Genomic DNA, 23,240 nt, shown 5'->3' on the forward strand with positions numbered 1-23,240 from the left:
CATTTTTATTTTTTTCAATAGGTTAGCTTTAAGCCCACAGCAGATAAAATCGAAATTACAAGAGAAGATTGGGAAATACTTGTACAGTACAGCTCCTCCCTGACTTACATCGGGGTTAGGGACCCAAATCCAGGTCTTAAGTCGAAATGGTGGTAAGTCGAAAATGCTTAAATAATACATAGAAAATCTAAAATGGGTGTCTCTTTTTCTTCTCAGCACCATAAAACTCTTACTTTTAAGCTTGCCAGCCATTTTAAAGTGAATTACAAACGAAAATTTTGTCGTACACAGCGCAATCACTGATGTTGGGACTTGAAAATAGGTAATTTGACAAAATTTTGGTATGACTGAAGTGGTCGTATGTCCGGGTGGTCGTAAGTCGAGTAGGAGCTGTATAATAATAAATATTTTTTTTGGAAGATGCATCAAACTTGCCTGAATTGTATGCTTTGGTTATAAATGAAACTATCAGAACCAGTTGTTCTGGATTAAAACCTAGATGAAGATCATTCAAAACTATGCTGCCATACACACTAGTTGTTTTACACTGATCATGTTTAGTAAAAAGAATGGGCAGAGTCAATATCAGTGTTTTGAACTGTTTTTAGATATTAAATTAAACCGTAAGTCTTTCAACAACTAGTTACTAAAATTTAAGAAATAAATATTCTATGACTGTACAGTAGCACAATTATGCAATGTAATAAATAAAAGTTAAGTACTGTATTTGTATGATCTGGCACTATATACAGGTATTCCTTGCTATACAAATTGGTTCGGTTCCTCAAAACCAAGAAAACCCCCAATATTATACCTAAAAATAATGATATCAGTTCACACACACACACACAATAAAACCCCACCCTACCTATATACTGTAAAATAGTACCTAACTATGCTATACAAAATAGTACCAACACTATAGAATTAATACAGGTACTGTAAAATATAAATTTGGTACATAACCTTAAGTGAGAGCAGTAAGGGCTGAGTAAGTGCCACCATTCATCTAAGTGAGAATAGCTTTCATGTATGTAGTAGTAAGAGGTGTAAGAATAGAATATTCATATAAGCAAATATTCGTAAAGTGAACGTTCATATAGCAAAGGATACCTGTATATCAATGTCTCTTCCCCACCTATGTATACAGCAAACTTTAAGAGAATTATTTACCCAAATATCTCCTCTTATTTCTCATGTACCGTATATAACAGACAGGAGAGAAGGCTAATTCCAGGTTTTAATTCTCCAAATATATCAATATGCTTTGATCAATCTAGTTAGACACTGATTTCAAGAATTGTAGTTTGATATACTGTAATGCCACTTTCTTTAAATATACTTCTCATCTGGAGCCATCAAGACACATGTGAATTATCTGCTGTCACCAGTATTTCATGTACATTACAGATTTAAGTAAATACAGGAAGCATTAACAAGCAGTTCTCATATCACATTAACCTGTAGACAATAATACAGGAACTCTGCTACAATTGTTGTGGCAACAAAAAGATAACTGATCAAGTACCTATCCCACATCCCCTACAGCTTCTTCCAGAGATACAAAGGCACACTGTACTTGAGAGAACAAGGCAATACTTGTACTTCAAGGCTGGTTTGGATCATCATGGACGGAAAGGTGTAAATTTAAGTACGATAACATATTCTCCGATCTAAGCCGAAGTCTCTCTGCTAAGGTAGTGGCCTCATCTAGGGAAACCATCAGTTCCTGAGCACTACCCTGAAATAGAATGAAGTCTTTCAGAAACAAAGAAACATGAATGCCAAGTAAAACCTAATATTTTTCAGTTATCCATCTGCCTCTTTTTCTTCCCTGCTGTCCCTGAAAATTTTTCTTGTAAAAGGCAAGACTACCAGAAATACAGATGTTTAAATAAAAAAAAAAATTCAAAACATAAAAGTTAAATACATCTACTGTACTGTACTGTAATATAAATATTTAAGACCAGATCTTCATACCGTGTTATATGGTATAAACACAAAAATTCCTCCAAAAATTTGTACTGCAAAAATAAAAATTTACTGACTTGTCCATTCAAATATTCTTTCCTAGTTGTATACCCTCAACTAAGAAGCTCTTGTTTCTGTGCCTTCCTGGGTTGGAGAATTGGTCCAGCATGCCTTATCCCTCGAGGCAGCTAGCTTTGCAAAAAAAAAAAAAAAAAAGCCTTTCAACCTAATCTACACTAAATTTGAACAATGAGAAGTTTTATTCAACATACGCTTCTCCTGTGTTTACGATGAATGCTGCCATGTTGTGAACTCTTGTGTTTCCCCGTGTCATCAGGACAAACCTTAGATGTCTCACTTCCACAACTATAAAATATATAATTTACAGTGCTTAACAGTTAAACAGCCTGGTACAGAGAGATTAAATACTCTAAACAGTAAAGATACATATACTCTGTACAGTAATCCTGCGTTTTTCTCTGGGTTTTTTATCGCGGTTTTGACCATTCGCTGTTTTTTTACAAAAAAATTATATATATATAAAATATCCTTTAAAATTTATTTTTTAATTTTGCGTCATTTTCAAAATACCAGTGCGGTGCGGCAAACAGACGCCTCTCTTTCCCGCCTGACACCCGCTGCTCCAAGAAGTCTCAGTCCACACGTACCTACCGTACTGTGAACGCTACTGTGATTACCTCTTCTGTTTGTTCTCCCACGTGCATTCCACATGGCTCCAGGACGTAAGCCAGCCTCATGAAAGGCAAATATTACTAGCAAAGACTCTAAAGTGACCAAGAGATCAAGAATAGTGATGACCTTAACGGATAAAACAGTTTTACTGGACAAGCTCAGAGGTGGTATGAGCTATGACAATTCATTTGTGTCTTTTGTCAGAATACAAGTCTTCAAGTGGAGGAATGTGGGTGGAAGAGGACTGGCTGGCTGAAATGACTGCGTGAGGGCGGGCAGATGCCAGGACAGCAGGTGGTAGGTAGCTACCAAACAGGGAGGTTTTTTTTTTTTTACGTGGATTAGCCCACCCGGGCACAGGTCACTGACCCACATCAGGGCCTGGGGGATGTAATAAAAATAAAAATACTAATAATAATAATAAACCATAAAGAAATACAAAAATGAAAAAAAGATCAAGAGTGAGAAACAATATATTTATGTTGTGTTGTCAATGGTAAGAGAAACAAATGAGACCCTGCAATTGTGTGTAAATGAGGCAGAGTCAGATCAGCAACCTGAGACTTGGTCACAATTTTTGTAATGCCATATGGCAGCAGGGTCTACCATAGACAACACAATATGCTTCCAATATCTTCCCAGGCAGTAGTACCTCCCTGTTTGGTAGCTTTACTACCGCCTGGGAAGATATTGGAAGCATAATGTGGTGTCTAATGGTAGACCCTGCTGCCATATGGCATCACGAAAAATTGTGACCAGGTCCCGGGTCGCTGATCTGACTTTCTGCCTCATTCATACACAATTGCAGGGTCTCAATTGTTTCTCTTACCATTGACAACACAACATACATATATTGTTTCTCACTCTTGATCTTTTTTTCATTTTTGTATTTCTTTATGGTTTATTATTATTATTATTATTATTATTATTATTATTATTATTATTATTACATTTTTGCCCCCCAGGCCCCAATGTGGGTCAGTGACCTGTGCCCGGGTGGGTTAACCCCGAAAAAAAAAGAAAAAAAAGAGACTGGCAATGCGGGTGTTGCCGACCTCAGCGAAATAATTTTTTTTTTTTATTTACTTGTAAATAATTTGTTTTGCATATAACTGTGTTAATGTTTTTCCATTATTAACTACAATATGATTAGTTTAAAAAAATTATGTTAGTAAATGCCGGTACAGTGCATCAGAGATCAGTGTGACCACTGGGCCGTGAGTGGAGAGCATGGCGTGGTTAAGTGCATGACCTACCTGAGCTGTTTGGTGGCCACAGGTACAGTGATTCCTAAAAGAGTATTCGCGGTTTTAGCTTTTCGCAGGGTTTCAGGAACGTAATTCCCGCGAAAAACAAGGGATTACTGTAGGTGTACAATTCTCTAAAAAAAAATCCATTTTTTATACTAAATGGAATAAAAGAATCAACATGCAGTATACCTAAATAAACATTATAGGTATAAATTTTCTCATCTGCACACTTCCAAACTTTACTATTACTGTACGTATATGTAATTCCTATTGTGACTATCCCAACAACTTTAACATCTGTATACAGTACAGGTATAATATTTCTAATTGGTTATCTCTTCATCATTGAATGAACTTAAATTCAACTTTGGTTCCATCTCCATTCTTTCTATATAGTATACTATGGGCTGGACTGAGTTGTATTGCGTCATTCCTACGCTCAATATACAATAAAAGGAGATAAATAAAATTCTCCTACCCGTGAAGCTTAAGACAATGTAAATGTAGAGGGTAGGATGCAGTTACTATTATTTAATACTATAATGTAAAGAGAAGTTGCTTATAATACAGCTATATCTGGAGGTTATTTTAACTATCATCCCATCCTGTATACAGTTACTGTACTTGTTATATACGAGTCATCATCCTAACTTCTTGCAGTACAGTGTACAGTATTTGATAAAGAAATATAATCAAGGCTCTGCTTTGACAAGTTAAAGTTAGATAATAATGAGATAACATTTTATCAGCTGTTAAAGATAAGGATGCTTCATGACAATGAACTATTTATTAAAATATTTGACAAAATCATTGCTAATGGATATTTCATTTTCTGGTTAAATTAAAAAGCCGGTGGGGGAAGCTATTTATATATACAGTATATATATACACAGTACAGGTACTGTATTTGAATTAAAATACGTACTAGTAGTATGATGGGAGAAAATGGACCGAGTCCTGATCATAAGACAACTTTTATATCAGTTAAAGTGTTGGACAAGCACTTTCCATCATCTACAATATAATGCCAAATCTGTCAATGCCCCTGTCAGATGCTTCCTGCAACTGTGATTAATACCATGAAATTCAGCTGAGAAACTCACTGACAGAACAATAACAGTGACACCATGATTCAATATCCAAAGAAAATATATAATTTTCTGGAAGACGATTTTGTACAATAAAAGTTTTCTTTTAGCTGTGTCATGACATTTACACTACACTTAAAATCTTGAGATGAAAAATACTTAATAATGCTATGAGTAATTTTTCTGTTAAATCCCTCGCATCTTGGCAAAACCTAAGCAAATTCAACAGGAGATGTTTCCCTTTGCTTTATTCCCTAACATCTCTTGCAAAATTTCAAAGCAAAATTCATATGGACATAAAAAGAGACATATAGAGTCCACTAATTATGGAAACCGTCAGTATGCATTAATAACATACAATAAAACAACAAACTGTTTAACTAGTATGAGCTTATACTATGCACTGTACTCAATGAATTTAGTTATTCTTGCATCAAAATTATCACTTATTCATCTCACAGTTCATTACATCGTTTGTGTGGTTGTCACTAAACAGGATGACCTTTGGACACAAGCTACAAGCTTTGTCTGTTTGCACTAAATTCATATGACATACCAACAAATTATTTACCTAGCATTAAGTTATACCACAATTCAAAAGACAATCATTCTCACATCACCATTATCACTTATTCAATGAGGCAAATAGTATCAGATCTCCACAGTGATGGAATACCTTACAAGTTAGCTTCTAAATTCATTTATATGGAAATAATGTCTTCATTCACATTTATGTTTTTATAAATAATTGATTTTCCTCTACACCATACACAAGGAAATTAAGTCTCAACTCTTATATAAGATTCAACCTGAGAACAAGACATAACTACTTTCTGTCTACAACTATCATTCTAAACATATGATCTCTAATACTGCACAGTACTCTTAGACAGGCAATGCATAAAAACTTACTTGTAGTTATGAATGTATATGACTGGTGCTGTTGTACTTAGGCGGTGATTTTCAGAAACTTGGACAGATTGGTTTTCCTGGACCTTGGCCTGAGTAACGTCAGTGATAATTTCTTCATTAGATGTTTGTATTGGCTCCCTATTTTCTGTTTGAACTGATGCATGTTTCGAGCAAATGTGGCCAAATGAAAGAGTCTTCAAGGTCCGTTTATGATCTGTCATATGTTGTTTAGTTCCAGTATTTTCTATATTACCTGCTTGAGATTCTTTCCTTTTAAGTCTCTCTCTATGTATTTTGATCTTCACTGGACTAGAAGAGTCTTTTTTTCTCTCTCTGGAATTACTTTTTTTGTTCTTAGGAGTGCTCGTGGGTATGTTATCCATCTTAGAATTAGCAAATAGAGATTCTGATAACCTCTCTAAAGAAGAGTTTGAAAATTGGATACTTGTATCTTCTTGAGAATCCTGGTAGTTCAAGTCTACTGGAGATTTGTAATGATTATGAAAATCCTCACTCACATTTTTATTTTTAGTTTTGGTATGTGTAGTAGTCCTAGATCTGATACTTCTATGCATTTGATCTTTAGAAGCTTGTACATGAGATAGTCTTGGAGGTGTGATGTATGAATCATGTTCTGAGTCTTCTGAATAAAGAGATACATCCAGTGCCTTAAGTGGGTTTTGTCTCCTATTCATTTTGGAAGTTTTATTACTTGAACTTGTTTGGCTCCCTTCTCCTTTGGTTTTCTTATTGTGGAAGACTTCACTCGTGAGATTCATCATCTGTGATTTTATAATATTCAAATCTCGTTTTAATTTAGATATATTGTTATAAATATTTGAGGAAGAATTTCGAGAGCTTGTAGACATCTCTGACTGATCAGAGATATTTCCACTGACAAATCTTGCACTGTATTTATAAGATTGTGTTTGTTTTTTTGGATTCTGGTTAACAGGGGAAAAGATAACATTATTACCTTGATTCTGTTCTATACCTACAGACGAGGACATTTTACTGCCAGTCTGCCATTCTTTACTTTTTACCTTTCCCTCAACAGTTCTTTTTTCAGACTCTTTCTGAGACATTCTCCTTTGTTGTACATATGATGTATTGTTGTTAAACTCACCACCTTGGCTAAAAACATCTTCATTAATTTTCGTGTCCTTCAGGTCAGAGTTATTGCTCTTTGTTCCCCTTCGAGAATCATTTCTTACAATGTGGTCATCATTGAGGAGTCTCTCATGTCCAGTTTTCTGTGTGACATCTTGTGATTCACTGTGTCCATAGTACTGACCTAATTTGTTTTTTGAGCTGCCTTTGCTACTCCTGCTGCCAGATAAAGTTCTGCATTTTCTAGTAATGTCAGTATCCACCGATTCTCTAATTTGGCATACCTCAGATTCAGGAAAAGCCATTTCAATAAGGTCACTTGATGGTGCTGCATCAGCATGACATTCAGAATTTTTGTCTCCACAAAATGTATGAGTACTACTCCTAGATGCAAGTTTATCAACAGCCTCATTGTAAATGCAATCACTAACATATTCTTCATTCTCAAATGAGCATTTTTGTGGGTCTTTTATCCTTATTATTGATTGTAAATTAATGTTACTTGTGGCATCTAAGCTGGAAAGAAAATTTGGTATATCAAGCTGCTCTGGCTGATCTAAACTAGCATTATGACTCATCCTTGTGCTCTGCTCTGAACCAGGACATCCACTGTCAAGGTCACGAACTTTAATCGCCTTTCCCCATGGCAGGCGAGGGGTTACATTGTTACTCCTCCAAGAACACCTGGGTAAATCACTCTCTAATTTTGGAGAGCTGCAGTCAATACTGTGGCCATGGTGATGAGTCATCTGTTTATTTTCTACAACAGTAGCATGGTCTAGTGGGAGGCTTACACCAGTTCTGTTGCGATATTGAGCAGAGTCAAGATGGAGGTTGGTCAGACTATTGTTTGGATCTTCATGAATGTCAAAGGGTTGACTGGAATTCAGCGATAGCATGGAAGGCACTGGACTGGTACTTGAGGACTCATATGCGGTATGAGGCACTTCTGGATCAATCAGTGATGCCTGCCATAACTTTACCTGATACAAAATAAAGAAAATTTATAATTTAAAAATTATTAATTCAAAATCGGGGTTGACGGGTGTCTTGTTCAAGTAGTTTTAAAATTATATGAGGGCACAAAAATCACTGTGAGAGTAAATGGTGAGGAAAGTGAGGAATCTGTTGCATGCTGATGACTTAGTGCTAATTGTAGATACCGGAAGTTATGAAGTGGTAGAGGAGGAATTTAAGAATTGGTATGGGTGATTGGGTGAGGGACCAAGGGTGAAAGTGGAAAATGGCCATTTGGTGTCTGTAAGAAATGTGTTGACAGCAACTCAATAATGTGCAATGAGTGGAAGGTGCAGAGGAGTAGATGACAGACTGCAGGACGTTGTTTACTTTAAGTGTCATTTATTCACAAGTAAACATGTGGCCTTAGCAAGGCAGGGGAACTCAACATTGGGGACATATCCCTGGACTGTGTAAATAAGTTCTGCCATCTGGATAACATGACCAGTGAGAAGGCAATGCGAAAGCTAGATCAGTTGTAAGAGTTAGAAGTAGTTGGAGAGTGCTTAGGGAGTTGCTGCTTTCATTAACAAAAAGGGAACATTCCCTGTATGAGAGGAAAGATGTCTGTAACTGGCAAGAGAAGTGTGATGTTGTATGTCAGTCAACCATGGGTACTTAAAGACAATACATGCAACTTCAGCGAACTGAAATGAGAATGGTGAGATGAATATGCAAAGTGACAATGAAAGACAAGAAACCCTGTTCAGACTTAAGAGAGCAGTTGGGTAGTGAGACTATGGGTGAAGTCTTGTACAGAAGTAGGCTGAGATGGTTTGAGCACATGGAGGGAATAGTGAAGAATAACTGGGTCAAGAGATGCATGAATAGAATAGTGGAGGGGAGGAGAGCTAAGGGGTAAGCCAAGAATGACAAGGGGGGATAGATAGTAAGAAATAACACGAGTTAAGAACCTGACAAGAAAGGCTGCAAGAGATTGAAGCGTGGAAAATGGCCAAAAAAAGTTGACGATGGCGATAATGATAACCTTAGGATAGTTAACCGTCTGTATTACCATCTATTAAATAGTAAATATAGAGAGAGAGAAAGAGAAAAAACACACTTGCCTTCTCCAGAGGTCCAACAGTCTTCATGGATTCCCTTGAATGTGCTGGACTACAAGCAGCCAAAGGACTAATGTCAATCTTATCTGTGCCAGAGGGACCTTCTAATATATGAGGGATCAACCCCACCACTGGTACAGTTTCTTGAATGTTATTATTTTTCTTAAAATCATTTTGATTAATTGAAGTGGGAGGATCTGTAGACACAGCAGGAACATCACTTCTCTTACTCTTCGGAGTTATAATGTTCTTTGAACTTGTTTTCAGCTTAATATCTATTTCTGAACCATGCTCTTCCTTTTTCAGTTTTACTGAAGAATATTGTAATGGTGTGTGGCTCCTTTGCTCATGACTTAGGCGACCATTCTCTTGATTATTTTCAGTTTGAGTCTTATGCACCTCACTTTCTAAATTAAGACGTGGTTGTTCACTTACATCCCTGACAATTTCTTTGGTTCCAATTTTTCCTCTACCATCTTGATTAAATTTCCTAAACTCAGCAGAAAGGTTTTTTATATGGTTTTCATTCACTCGCCTCTTATCAACCCCAGAAACTGTGTTTGGGCAAGACACAGTCACCTCACCCCCCTTTTGACATTTATCAATTACAAGATCAAGATCAAACCTAGAAGCAGTGGCCTGTAATGCCAGTCCAAGTTCCTGAAGCAGCTGGCCTGACTCTTTTGCAGGTGCCAGGAGTGTCAGCATTGGGAACTGTGATGACAAACACCAGTACTGTAAAAAATAAAAAATGTATATTAGCATATATCAAAATTTAAATTATATTTATTTGTTCTTTCTATCATATTGCCACTTATCAGCTTACTAGCCTTTTGGGCAGCAGTTGGTCTCTCCAATATAAAACGGAAGGAAACTGGAGTCTGGGAAACCTGTGATGTTTGGTCATATTGGATAGCACCCTCCTCATATATGTAGCTATACTGTGTATTGATTCATGAAATCCCAATTTTGTGAAACAGGAAATGAGTATACAAGTAATATGACCTGCAAGAGTCTACCACCAAGCACCTATGGGTAAAGCCTGCCTGTGACCACAAGGTATGCAGCACTTGATGATAGTGGGTGTTATCTGAAAGTACAATGTAATTAAACAACTGATAAATGCATCATAGCTTACCTAGCAATTTAGTAAAACTATATGGATCCAGTTGCTGCCTTAACTACCCGAGGGGAATCAGTTTAGAAGTTGAAATTCTTCGAGAATGTTCACTCTGAGACCCCAATCACTCCTAGGAGAGTCCAAGTTCCTTGCCTGTTCAGGAATTCCTTTAATGCAAGTAAGAGGGAATCCAATTCCTTTAGACATCTTCCTGGCTACAAAATAGGAATTTCAAACCTAAATCCTTCATTTGTAACCTATAACCCATAAACCAAATTGGGAGAATGAGAAGAGGTGGTCATATGCCAAGTGAAGAACCCAAATGCACCCAAAATAAGGAGCAAACCTCTCACAAGAAAGAACAAAATTGGACTCTCATTCTGTGCTTTCCAGTACTGTACTTACACTACATAAAAGGAAGTCAGAAGCTCTTCTTTCAAACATCTTTTCACAAGATGCTACCAATGAAGAAGCAAAATTCCTTGGGTCCTGCACCATAGCAATGAGATTAGGTTGTGGGACCTTGACCACTTTTGTCATGTGAGAGATATTTTCTTATGTTAAGCCAATGATTCAAAAGCATTCATGTTGAAAGGTCTAATAACACTATGAAATAAAATACAGTTATAGGAAAAACTGAAATTCAAAATCATGAGGGAAAACAGTTACCACTTTTTCCAGAAAAGTTTTTTCCTGATCCGTCACCAAATGATTGAGGGAATACAAACTACTATACCAACTTGTTTTACATCAAAGGCTGACTCCTCCAAACAGAGACCAAAATAAACAGGCAGTGTTGTACGCGTCAACGAAAAAAAGTGGCCCTGCCAGCATAAACAGCCGAGAAATTTGATGCCGTCAGCGTCAGCATAAACGATTTCATAAATTGACGCCGTTAGCGTCAGCATCAACGAGTTTTCAGTGGCGTACAAATGCAGCCCCGAAACGCATATTCTCCTGTGTATGGGAGTAACATATGCAAAATAAAAAATATTCAATCATTTTTACGCGTATTCTCCTGTGTATGGGAGTAACATATGCAAAATAAAAAATATTCATTCATTTTTAATCATTTATTATGATTTATATTATATCAATTTAATTATTCATTTGTTCCCCCGCAAGAATATTAGCATCTCAAAATGCTTGTCGCTCATTCTGCTGTGCTTGGGCCTCAAGACGTCCTTGCCCATGAAGAACATGCACCCCATGGCAGCACTAGAGGGGATGGGGGGTTGTATTTGATGAACAACTCCCTCATGGACGTCTTTATAACAAGATAATTGAAAATCAAACTTGGAAAAAAAACAAATTTTGAAGTTGAAGAACAAATTGATACTTGACACTCCGCTCGGGTGAAAAGTTGACTGCGTCACCTATAGCGTCACCTGTCCAAAAAATTGATGGCGTCAGCGTGAACAAAAAGTTGCCGCCGTCCATTGACGGCGTTAAATTAACAGTGTCAATGTACATCACTTTAAACAGGGTGGAACATCTGTGTATAATGATCTTATTTATACAGTACAGTATAATTTACTGCGCAGATACCAATTACTGGGTAACTAAAGACAGATCAACAAACAATGACTATATCCCCTGAGTGTTTCCAGTCTGGGGTTATAATAAAAAAAAATGGATGACACAAACAGAACATACTGTACAATACCTGCTGTAGGATACTATGCCAAATGATGTTTCTTTCACTGTGTTGTAGCGCAGCACTTCCCTCCAGTAAGGCAAACTCTTTTACCTGTAATATATGAATCAAAATGTAGATAGAGTACCAGTACTAACTCAGTATTGTACATACTGTACTGTATAAGCGAATAAATTACTGTAAGTGCGTGTGACCCATGTATATGCTGATAACCACAAAGGAAACAAGAAAACATGATTGGGAACTTCACGTTTTCTTGTTTCCTTTGTGGTTATCAGCATACTGTATACTGTACAGTATAAGATATTACTTCAGATTTGTAATAAGACATACATGATAGCTGATACAGTTTAAGTGATTGATACTAATATTCCCACATGTAATACTATGGAATTCAGCAGTCATAGGAGGTCAGAGGTAATACTGCAGGCAAGTACTGAGCTTGTCAAAAGTATAAAGAATATTGTAATCTCATTATGACTTCTCACAATATGTTAGAAATCTATTAATAACAATTACTGTACAGTATTATAAAAATCAATGATCTTTATTATTTTGCAAGTGTTTCTTTTCCTTCAGCTGATCTAGTCACTACTGTACTGCACATGATGGAGAAACTCTTCATTTTCTCATATACAGGTACTGTATCTCAACTTAAAGAATGCATACATAAAGAAACTAATTTTTGCCCAAATTAAACAGAAACCAATACCCGGTATTATTAAAGTGATCTGTGTGCCGGGAAAAAAATCTGGAGCAGTACTGTACACTGTATGTACGAGAAGTCTGATACAGTACAGTACAGTAATTATCTAAATGTACCTCAAGTAGTTGGATGAAAATACAGTATCTTGAATGTTTAAGGAGTAAACTTTTATACTGTACAGTGCTGTATAATGAATGAAGAAAGAAGCTAATACCGAATTTCTTCATTTTAAATATTGTTGGTACGTAGCTACTGTGCTAACTTTCAGAATGAAATGTACAAGTACTGTATATTTTATAATCAAATACAAACAAATATTAAAATCACTAGCAGTTTTATGGCAATGAAACAATTTGGTATTGATTCCAATTATTAAAAAAGAGAGAATTTTGTACGTTGAGTTACAGTACTGTACTACATCAAGACCTGTTCCTAACAAAGATTAATTCATTGGTGAAAAACTGCAAGCTTAAGACAAATGGAAAAGTGTACAATATAGTGATTAACATACTGTACTTAAAGGTGTTCTGTATTCAAACATTCTCCAGAACTAGAAGAAAAGTTGAGCATGAATCACTTGTATTAGATTATATTCATTAAACGTGAATCACATTTACTGAATAAGAAGTGCTGCTATAATAAATTTTCAATACTGTACTTCATATAAACAGTTTCTCCATAATTATTGTATCAACTTACCCTCTTTAAAATGTTGTTAGCATCCTTCATCCACGACTGTAGAGAGACTCCTTCAAGGGAAGATTCTGTCCTTTCCAAGTCCTTGTTTTTATCTTGGTCAGCTTCCGGAGAATGATGATCTCTTGGTGCATCCCTTGGAAGGCTGTCTTGGAGTACACAGGAACTGCTCGGGTCATAGGCAAAGTTCCAGTTTGGATCCACAATGGGTGTGGAGGTGTTCTTAATGAAGTTGAAGCAGGTTAAGGTAGGTGACAGAGACCTTATGTTTGGTGTGTTTGGGGGAGTCACTTGGTAAGACGATCTCCTCCCTGATAAGTTTGGTGAGCTAAGATAATGGTGCAGTGATCTGCTTGGTGTAAGTGGAGGCGTTTCATTATGTGAAGATCTACCACTATTATCTCTCCTTTCTTCTTGAGTCTTAATAGTAAAAGAGTACTCCTTATTAATGTGTATATCCTTGTGAAAACGAAGTCGGTCAATTTCATTTTGCTTTTCGGCAAACATAGCATTCAGGTTATCATAACGTAGTTGCAGAGCAGCAAGAGTAGTATCACTCGCATAGCGTGATTTTCGTTCACAAATCAATAATTTCAGAATTTCCTCGAGCCTTTTAGGATCACCCTTTTCCCCAATAATCTGGTCTCTTATCTTTCTTATATCATGTGGCATCTTCTCTTCATTATACTTTGATAATTCCCTTAATAGCTTTTCATCCAAAACTATTGCTTCATTAGTTACCAGCTGCATTTTCTTTCTTGCTGGAGTAGAAGGAAGAGATCTCGTAGAATTTCTCAAATCTTTATCTTTCATATCCTTAATATATTGTCGAACTTTACTTGTGACTTGACTATAGTCAACTTTCTTGGAACTGGCTATGCTCGTCATACTGGAGCTCCTAGACCTATTTAATTTGTTTAAGCTAAAACTCCTGTTTCTTTTTAAATTGACATGATTCTCTTCCTCATTCAGAGCTATGGCACTGATACACCGACGGTTCAAATTACCCTGACCTCCAGACTCAGACCCACATCTAATTTTCTGCTTAGGAATAGGGCCTGGAGACAGAGACTTTGCTCTCAGGCAGTTCCCCTCTAAATTATCACTGCTTACACTTATAGACCGATTATGCAATCCCTGATTTCTTGATCTTGGTCCATAGTTTGAAGCTAAATTATGAAGACTTCTGGATGAATTGCGGTGTAAAGAGGCTCGCAAAGGACCAGGAATCTTAGTTGTGGGAGACAAGGGTGGTGTGGCATTCTTCTCCATTGTCTTGTCAAATTTGATGTTACTGGTTAACATTGGTAGTTTTGATTTTGTTCCAGGTTTGGAACTATACTGGCCAACTACTATAGTTGAACTCTGACTAGAATGTGGATGCACAGATTCACTGCTTGTTTGTATTGAAACCTGTGTTTGTACTAAGCTTCCCCCTTGGACAGAGGAAGTACCAGTAAACTGACTAGAATCATCATGAACTATGTTAAGGGGAAGGGATGGAAAGTGTTTTCCACTTAGGGGACCTATGGCACTTGCTTTGGTCACTTTCTGTTCATTATTTTGGCACTCATTTCCAGATATAGTATTATTACCTGTCTGTTCCAAAGAATTCTGAATGTAAGCAGAACACAAATCAGACTCGCTTTCTATTCGAGAGTTCTGATTTTCGCTTTCCTGCCCTGACTCTTCTGTTCTCTCTGTTATGGCTGAGATGGGAGACTTGCTTATAAATTCTAGGACAATCTCACTAGCATCAGAGAACTCATCATCAAATATTTCATCTCCAGAATGGTCAAAATCAATATTGATAAGTTCATCACAAGATTCATTTTCTATGCTTAAAAGGAATTCATTCCCACTAAGACATTCAGAATCTTCTGGGACACCTTTCTCTTTTCCTTTGTCTGACGGTGATCCACAAATACTATCTTTTTTAATGGCATCACCTGTTCTGATCTCTAAATTACTCTCCCTTCCATCACAAGCATCAGAATGTAAACTTGATGCTGTTTGAACAATGCTTTCTGACAAGTGACTCATATTTTCAGCTTCAAATAAAGTAGAATGAAGGCTGTCAACACCATCTCCATGTTTTGGGGGAATTTTGACCACCTTGTCATTGGAGAGGATAACTTCATCATCTCTGTTGTCTTCTGGACTTATATTATGACCAATTGAGATTTTATTTTCTAAGGATTCTGAGAGGCTATTTCTGGAGGTACAGCCATTAACTTTTCCACTACTGGCACAAGATATTTCAGCTAATTCAGGAGGCTCTGAAATATTAGGATCGGTTGCTTTTAATACCGTGTCTTCAATCACAAGTAAGTCATCACTTTCTTTATCTACACAATTTATCACATTCTGTTCCGATTCTTGTGGAATATCTTCATCTTCTACTTCTTCTTCTGTGTAATATGTGGTGGCTTCATCTATGACATTACGACTTTCATTACTGTTATCTCTCTGTTTAGTATCTTTATTTATACAACTTATCGCATCCTGTTCTAATTCTTTTGGCATATCTTCTACTTCTTCCTCTGTGTCATATGTGGTGGCTTCATCTATTACATTTATATTTTCATTATTGTCATTTCCCTTTTTACTATATGTCCGCATGGACTTTACTGGTGAGGCTATGCTTGAAATACTGTGTGAGAATGAGAATTCACACTCACTCTTATCCTTTACTCTTCCTTTAGGGAATTCTTTGCCTTTATCAATCTTATGTAATGATTCTTTTAACTTAGTTTTATGGCATGGAGTGTTCTCCTTTTGACTTGAGCATAAAAGCTTCATTACCTTTTTTGCAGTTTCTCTAAAAGTGATATTTTCTTTGTTCTTTAGAATCTTTCTTTCTTCAATAATTACTTGTGAGTCCGGTAATGAGACTCTTGACAAACAAGCATCAATTTTTTCCACAGAAGCCTTTACTCTGGGAGATAATTGACCAAGCTTCCTGAGTGAGTTTTTTGAACCTATGTCGGAAGCATGTTCCCTTTTTTCTTGCCAATCAAAATGACATACCATACTAGACACACAATCTTTACTGGCACATGAAGCAGAGCTCTCCTCTGATACTGGAGGCCTTTGCTTACCATGCTGTAATGATATTAATGAATCACATTCTACAGACGTACCTTGGAAAAGTTCTACAGGTAAAGAGTGTCGCCTGGGAGCTGATTCAGTAGGTTTATCACTTGTTTCCTCAATGTCACAACTAAATTGTTTAACTAAGCTGCTAACTTTATGAGCAGTACCTAAAGAAAAGACACTTAACTTTGGAATACTAACTGATACCTCACTCACTGATCTGTCTTTAATGTATTCACAATTACTGCCAGTGCTGTGAGTTCTGAAACTTTCAACAGACCAGTCACTGGATACTGGAGAAGGATCTGCAGAAATTAGCTTATCACTTCCTGAAATGCCCTTAAAAATTTGAGGATACAGCTGTTCACCCTTGTGCTGGAATAAAGATTTACGTGGTTTCTTTGGCACCACCTCCTCCTCTCCCGCCTCTTTATCTCTTGAGCCATTTTCATTTTTTTTTACCAAAAAATCCTGAAAATTATTTCCTAAATTATCATTATGACTCTCAGCACCTGTAGAGAGAGACTGTGTATTCACAATTCTTTTGTACTCATCTCCTGAAGCAGCTTCATTTAAACTCAACCAGTTGTCAGCAGTGGTTGTTTCCTCTTCCTGTACATCTATAAGGGAGAACACAAGGGATTCTCCTTTTGATTCAGAGAGGCTCCGTGCTGCTTCTTCACTGTGCTCATAGATTTCTTCTTCAATTTCCTCTGCTGTGTCATCATCACTCGACATTAGGCCATATTCTCACCATCCCAGGGATTTCTGGAAAGGTACCGTATTATTGGTGAATTTTTGAAGAAAAATTAAATTACTTATTTCAAAACATTCATCCAATCAACAAATTTATCAGTTTATCAAAATATAATTAACATGGTAAAGGATTTCATATTGCAATAAATCTAGAATGTGCATGAAATAAAAAAGCAATTTTATCCTACCATATTGAACAAACATATACTGTACAAGTCTCTCATGAGCTAATAAAGTTTTGTATGAAATTACATCAAGATGTTATCATATCTCATTGAGCAGTTAATTAACTTCACTATAGATGAACCTTTTTGACTGTCCTGTATACAGTATTAACATGTGTACAGTACATAAATGTGCAAATGATTGAAGCAGAGTTCTGCACGTTACCTTCTATTTAAATTCCACAAGATATTTTTCTAAATCTTAACACCGAAATCACACTGGGTGCCACATTTACCAAGATAAGCTCTTCTCATATCTCCCTATAATTAATTAACAGATAAAAGTCTCCACCTCCACATTACATTAAAACTTTGTCACTTGTGTGTTATTATTTTCTACACCAAGAGTGTAGATTCTTTCTCAAATGAGGATAGTGTACAGTACAGTAAACAATTTTTATAACAAACTAACACCATAGCCTAAATACAGTAATACAGCATTGAGATTTGTTCTGCTAAAATCACAGTTCAAATTTGTAATGATAAAGGAGAGGATTCTGGGTTAACCAGCTATCTACTGAAAAATCTCAATACCTGTAGAAGAAAACTACTGTACAGTACTTTTTTCCTCAAAAATAAACCAAATTTGGTGGAGAAATTACACTTTTCGTATTTTGTTTTCCCCTAGTTTTTCCTGTACTGTACTGTATATAAAGATGCTCTGTACCTGTTGTCTGCTTCACGACACCATGTTTGCACTCCAACTGTTACAGCCAACTGACCCAAAATGTTAAGCTACGGAATGCTTCACAGTCAGAATGAACTTCTTTTCCATACCAATCTTCCTAAGCAAACCTAACATAACCTAAAAAAATAATATACAATATCTGTACTTATCTACGATAAATCATAACACCGTATATACTGTACAGTATAATGTAATAACATTCACTGGAGGTGTTCGCATGTATGGAAAGGACACTGCTGCTAGGAAGAGTGCTTGTATCACCAAACTAATATTACCCAGTACCGTACAGTATTACCAAAATCACAAATCCTATTATTTGTCCTATTTGGGGATATTTTTAGTCTTAATGTAAAAGAAATTATCATCATCATCTAGATAATAATTTTCTAAACATCCTACTGTTGTTTCTTAGTGAGTATGAAACAGAATAGCATTAGTACTGTAATGTCTATGAAACATTTCTCCTCTTCACATAAACAATTGAGAGAAGCACAACAAACAAACATGATGTTATCCTCAGGTGGCTAGCACAGAGCACTTTCATTTAAGAGAAAAATTAGGGGAAAACAAATACGAAGTGCTTTTCTGTTACCCAAATTTGCTTTATTCTTGAGCGAAGAAATAGGCTATGTTTTCAGAACAGCATAATATAACACTGTACTTACAATGGTTGTGCCCCTTAACCAGCAATTTGAAGAAATTATTCTACAGAAGATAAGTGCTTTCATGTAAAGCTCCCCAAAATGTGAAAGATTAAGCTTCTCGAAATATTATTTAAAAAAAAAAAAATCCATTCTATTCTATGCTCGCATGCGAGGGGACATATCCATTGTTTAAGCTGTAAAAATATTATTACAAAAAACTTATTTCTACACATCTTTTTGGGCTCGGTAATATTATACCTGTACAATATAAGGACAATGGTCAAAGTTAACCAGCCACCTATTGAAAAATACCTAAAGAAAATTCATTTCTGACATCAAGAATAAACCAAAATCAGGTAAAGGAATAGCACTGTATGAGAAGGCTGCCGCTATTATTATTTGAGTGAGCATCAAGAGGCACTGTTGGCTAACTGTTTCATAAACATTAATAATAACAATGTTCTCTTTCATACTCACTATTAAGGAAAAACAACAGTGGCAGCAGCATCAGAAACTTTACCCAAATTTTAAATACCTGACAATGAAAAAATATTCTTTCTTACGCTAAGAATAATCATGACAATATCCCCCAAAAGGATGACACTTATTACAGTCTTGATAATAGTGTAGTAGGTAAGACTAAATTTTCATAATGATATTATGTACTATACTACACTATTAGTTTGGCGATACATGTGAACCAACACACATGTGGGCAAATGTCAGTTTACCTGGTAAGTTAATGCAATGATAGCTGACGTGATCAACCGTCCAAGTGGCTAACAAGCAGATCAGTGGCGAGGAAGATCAAAGTAAATATGGTCTTTGCATTTGACACATGCAATAAGGCATCAATCCTGAGGGTGACAGCAGCATCCTCATATTAGGTGAAAAGTCAAATAAGGAAAAGTACTACCTATACTAGTACTCCTTCACACAATTTGCTTTAGCTTTGAATTAAGAAATATAAGTACAGTAATCTTTATTCAATACACATTTTTCATTGGGTAGCTGGATAACCTGAACAATTGTTGTTAAATATTACTTTAGGGATTTTAAAGGTAAGAAAGCATTTATCTGATATAGAATATCTTTAAGTTGCTGGTTACGGGACACAACTGTCATAAAATAATATAAAGTTTTCTTATACTGTATAGATATATTTAGTTTGGTAGCTGGTTAACCCGGCCCCTGTCCTTGACTATTACCTTCATTTGATTTAACTACCGTAGTGCCATGAATGTATAGGACGGTCAATATGTAGTTTCGACCAACCACAGTTCTCGAGTTGAGCAATGTGTTTTGGTAATATTGCAGTAAACAGCAACCACAAATTCTGGAAATTCACTACACTCAATCGATAGAACTAATTTTTCTATGATTATTTACAAATATTACATCAGGTTAGGTTAGGTAACACATTTTTTTATCAGATTCCTTGGTTGCTGTAATCTGAAATTTTACCTGTGTTTTTCCGATGGTTTATAAAATTTTAAGACACTTTTCTTTTATGACGTTTTTCTCGCAAATTACATAAAATTACCTAACCTAACCTCCTAACCGGGGGGCTCCGCCCCTGATATATTTAATTCATTTACGATGGAAACGTCATAGAAGAAAAATGTTTTAAAATTGTCTAAACCATCGGAAAAACACACTGTTCAACTCAAGAGAAGTGGTTGGTCGAAACTACAAATTTACCTATAAACCTAGCATGACAATGTTGTAAGCTACTGTATTACACATTGCATTATTTTTTTAATAATCTTTATCGGATTGTGTCATTAGTAGTAAGTTATTTCGACTCCATGGTCAATTCTGAACCACTGTCATTGTAAATTTCTTGTAAATTTAGTGGTAAGCTAGCAGAGTTCTTCAGGAATTTTCCTCCTATGTTACTTAACAATGAAAAAAATCACCAAATAAGGTACATTATTATATTTAATATTTTGGACATTTCACTGACAATAAACTAATGACGAAACGTGTGTTGATAAAAGCATGATGCCCCATGTTGATCCAAATTAGTTTCAGAGCATACTATACACTCTGGATGGAGAAACCAATCTAATTTCTTGTGGCAAAAACTATGAATACGAAGTTACTATTTATAAACTGAAAAATCAATTAAATCAGTAAATATTAAACAAGAATTAAGAGGTATTTATTACATGACTCACCTCACCCAGCCTTCCAGCTCGACACTCGTTGTTGTCGTCTGCTCTGTGTACACAACAACAGTTCCTCCGGTGCCAAACCTTCAGTGTTGATTGATATTAATGACATATACACATCACTAATCCATGCAGTTTTATCAAATATATAAATTTCAATACGAAACTCTGATCATTTTACTTGTGTTTTGTAAATACAACTTAAATTTTATTAGGTACTAAACAAAATTTAACGTTTGGCATTTGACCTACATGCGTATTATGATTTAGCGCACAGTTATTTATCGCCTATATTATTCATGGAACATTTGATCATATGAATTATCGTACAGCAATTATTCTAGCATTTATTATATCTTATAAAATCATGCCCTCCGGATGTAAATAATTACAAAAAGACACACAAACCACCATAAATTGTACATAGGTATTCCCACTACTGTTCAAAACTTTATCATAAAGTCTCAAAAACTCACAAAAGCTTACATTTCACAATTTTCATCACTATACAATGCTTAAATATGCTACCACTACACATTGTTAAATAATAATAATAATAGTAATTATAAACACACATTGCTGCTTTGGATCCCTTTATTAATTTTTACTAGTATTATTATTTCTGATTTTTATTATTTATTTTTATTAACTTTTATCATTATTACTGTATTATTATTATTACATTTTCGCCAGCCCCCCAGGCCTTGATGTAGGTCATTATAAAATGACCTGTGCCCAGGTGGGCTAATGGGCTTTGAACAGTGTACCCCATGAAAGGCTGAAAATCAAACTGGAAGGGTACGGAATTCGGGGAAATGTCCTAACGTGGATAGAAGACTTTCTACATGACCGCAAGCAGTGTGTGGTGATGAATGGCACGAAATCATCATTTGTACGTGTCACAAGCAGGGTACCACTGTACCACAGGGCAGTGTATTGGGCCCGTTGTTGTTTGTTCATTTCATAAATTACATGCCTGATGTTGTATACTCCTCCATACAAATGTTTGCGGATGACTCCAAGTTATTTTGGAAATCAAGAACCAAGCGGACTGTGAAGAGCTGCAGAAGGATCTCTGTGAGCTCCAAGAATGGTCGAAGAAATGGCTGCTGAGATTCCATATCACGAAGTATAAGAGGATGCACCTGGGGCGTACCAACGGTAAGGAGGTGTATCATATGTCGCAACGGGATGAAGAAACTGCATTAGTTGAGACTGAATGTGAGAAGGACCTAGGTGTGTATGGTGACAATGAGCTGAAGTTCTCAGGCCATTGCGAGAAGAAGGTGAATCAGGCAAAAAATTTATTAGGTCTAAGATCATTCAGATATCTAGACGGTCCGTCCCTCATAACGATCTTCAAGAGTGAGGTGCTTCCCCATCTGGAGTACTGTCACCCTGTCTGGTCCCCGAGAGGGCCAAAGGAGGGCCACCAGACTGGTGCCTGCACTTCGACACCTCAACTACTCTGAGAGATTGGAGCACCTGAACTTGCCTAACTTATAGTACAGACGGGCAAGGGGTGGCCTAATTGAAGTGTATAAGCATTTCAAAGGGCACTACTCAGTCGAGTGTCCTTACTTGGAGCTGGCGGACGCTTGCCCCACAAGGGGTCACAGCTCAAGATTGAAGAAGCCACAAATCCAGAAAACTGTGAGGGCAAACTTTTTCGGAGTGAGAATTGTGAACTCTTGGAACAATCTGCCAGAAAGTGTTGTGACAGCACCGAGTGTGAAATCTTTCAAGACCAGACTTGACCAACACTGGAGCAGGTTCAGGTACATTCAGGAGCCAGTGCATGCCCAGTACTTGCCAACAGTGAGTAACAGACGAGACCGATCGCTCAAGCGGCTAACGAGCCGATCAGTGGTGAAGAGGATAAAAGTGGAAGTAAAAGTAAAATGTTTTTCCTCTTTGGTCACGTCTCTGTCTTGCACTGTTGGCAAGTACTACTGGGCATGGATTGGTTCCAGGATGTACTGTATATGTACCTGTACTAGTGTTACTTTTACTTTCTTTACTTCACCACTGATCATCTTGTTGGCCACTTGGGCGATCGGTCACGTCTCTGTTACACACTGATGGCAAGTACAGTACTGGCTCCAGAATGTATCTGTACTGCACCTGCATCAGTATTGGTCAACTCTGGTCTTGAAAGAGCTCACACTCAGAGATGTCACAACCCTTTCTGGCAGATGGTTCCAAGAGTTAACAATTCTCACTCTGAAAAAGAGTGCTCTCACAATTTTCTGGACTGTGTTTTTAATGGGCAACTTTTATATGAAGAATGCAAATATCCTTTTTGTCAACAATACAGAGCCTCTTACAACTGTTCACCATCATCTCTCAACATGCTTGGTGAGAACAGGACTGT

General features: G+C 36.5%; 1 protein-coding gene across 1 annotated transcript; it reads right to left on the reverse strand.

Moving 5' to 3' along the window:
- Window positions 1-303: 303 nt before the first annotated feature.
- On the reverse strand, window positions 304-21,537 carry LOC121857148. Its single transcript, XM_042353039.1, has 7 exons — window positions 20,873-21,537; window positions 13,288-17,148; window positions 11,892-11,975; window positions 9,109-9,840; window positions 5,915-8,007; window positions 2,244-2,337; window positions 304-1,741 (listed from the first exon to the last, which is right to left on the reverse strand). Exons 2-7 carry the CDS (start codon window positions 17,116-17,118, stop codon window positions 1,607-1,609), a joined length of 6,969 nt encoding a protein of 2,322 aa, XP_042208973.1. The 5' UTR covers window positions 17,119-17,148; window positions 20,873-21,537; the 3' UTR covers window positions 304-1,606.
- Window positions 21,538-23,240: the final 1,703 nt, after the last annotated feature.

This window comes from Homarus americanus, unplaced genomic scaffold (genome assembly GCF_018991925.1).
Source record: "Homarus americanus isolate GMGI-L3 unplaced genomic scaffold, GMGI_Hamer_2.0 scaffold20465, whole genome shotgun sequence".
In the NCBI taxonomy this organism is placed as follows: Eukaryota; Metazoa; Arthropoda; class Malacostraca; order Decapoda; family Nephropidae; genus Homarus; species Homarus americanus.

What these genes read in the sequence shown, in the direction of transcription:
- LOC121857148 (XM_042353039.1), bottom strand. Translation starts at nt 17,118, where the DNA reads ATGTCGAGTGATGATGACACAGCAGAGGAAATTGAAGAAGAAATCTAT. An exon ending in ATATACATTCATAACTACAA is followed by an intron (nt 2,338 to 5,914) that starts GTAAGTTTTTAT and finishes TATATTTTATAG; the next exon opens with TTGTGGAAGTGAGACATCTA. An exon ending in ATCGTAAACACAGGAGAAGC is followed by an intron (nt 1,742 to 2,243) that starts GTATGTTGAATA and finishes ATTCTATTTCAG; the next exon opens with GGTAGTGCTCAGGAACTGAT.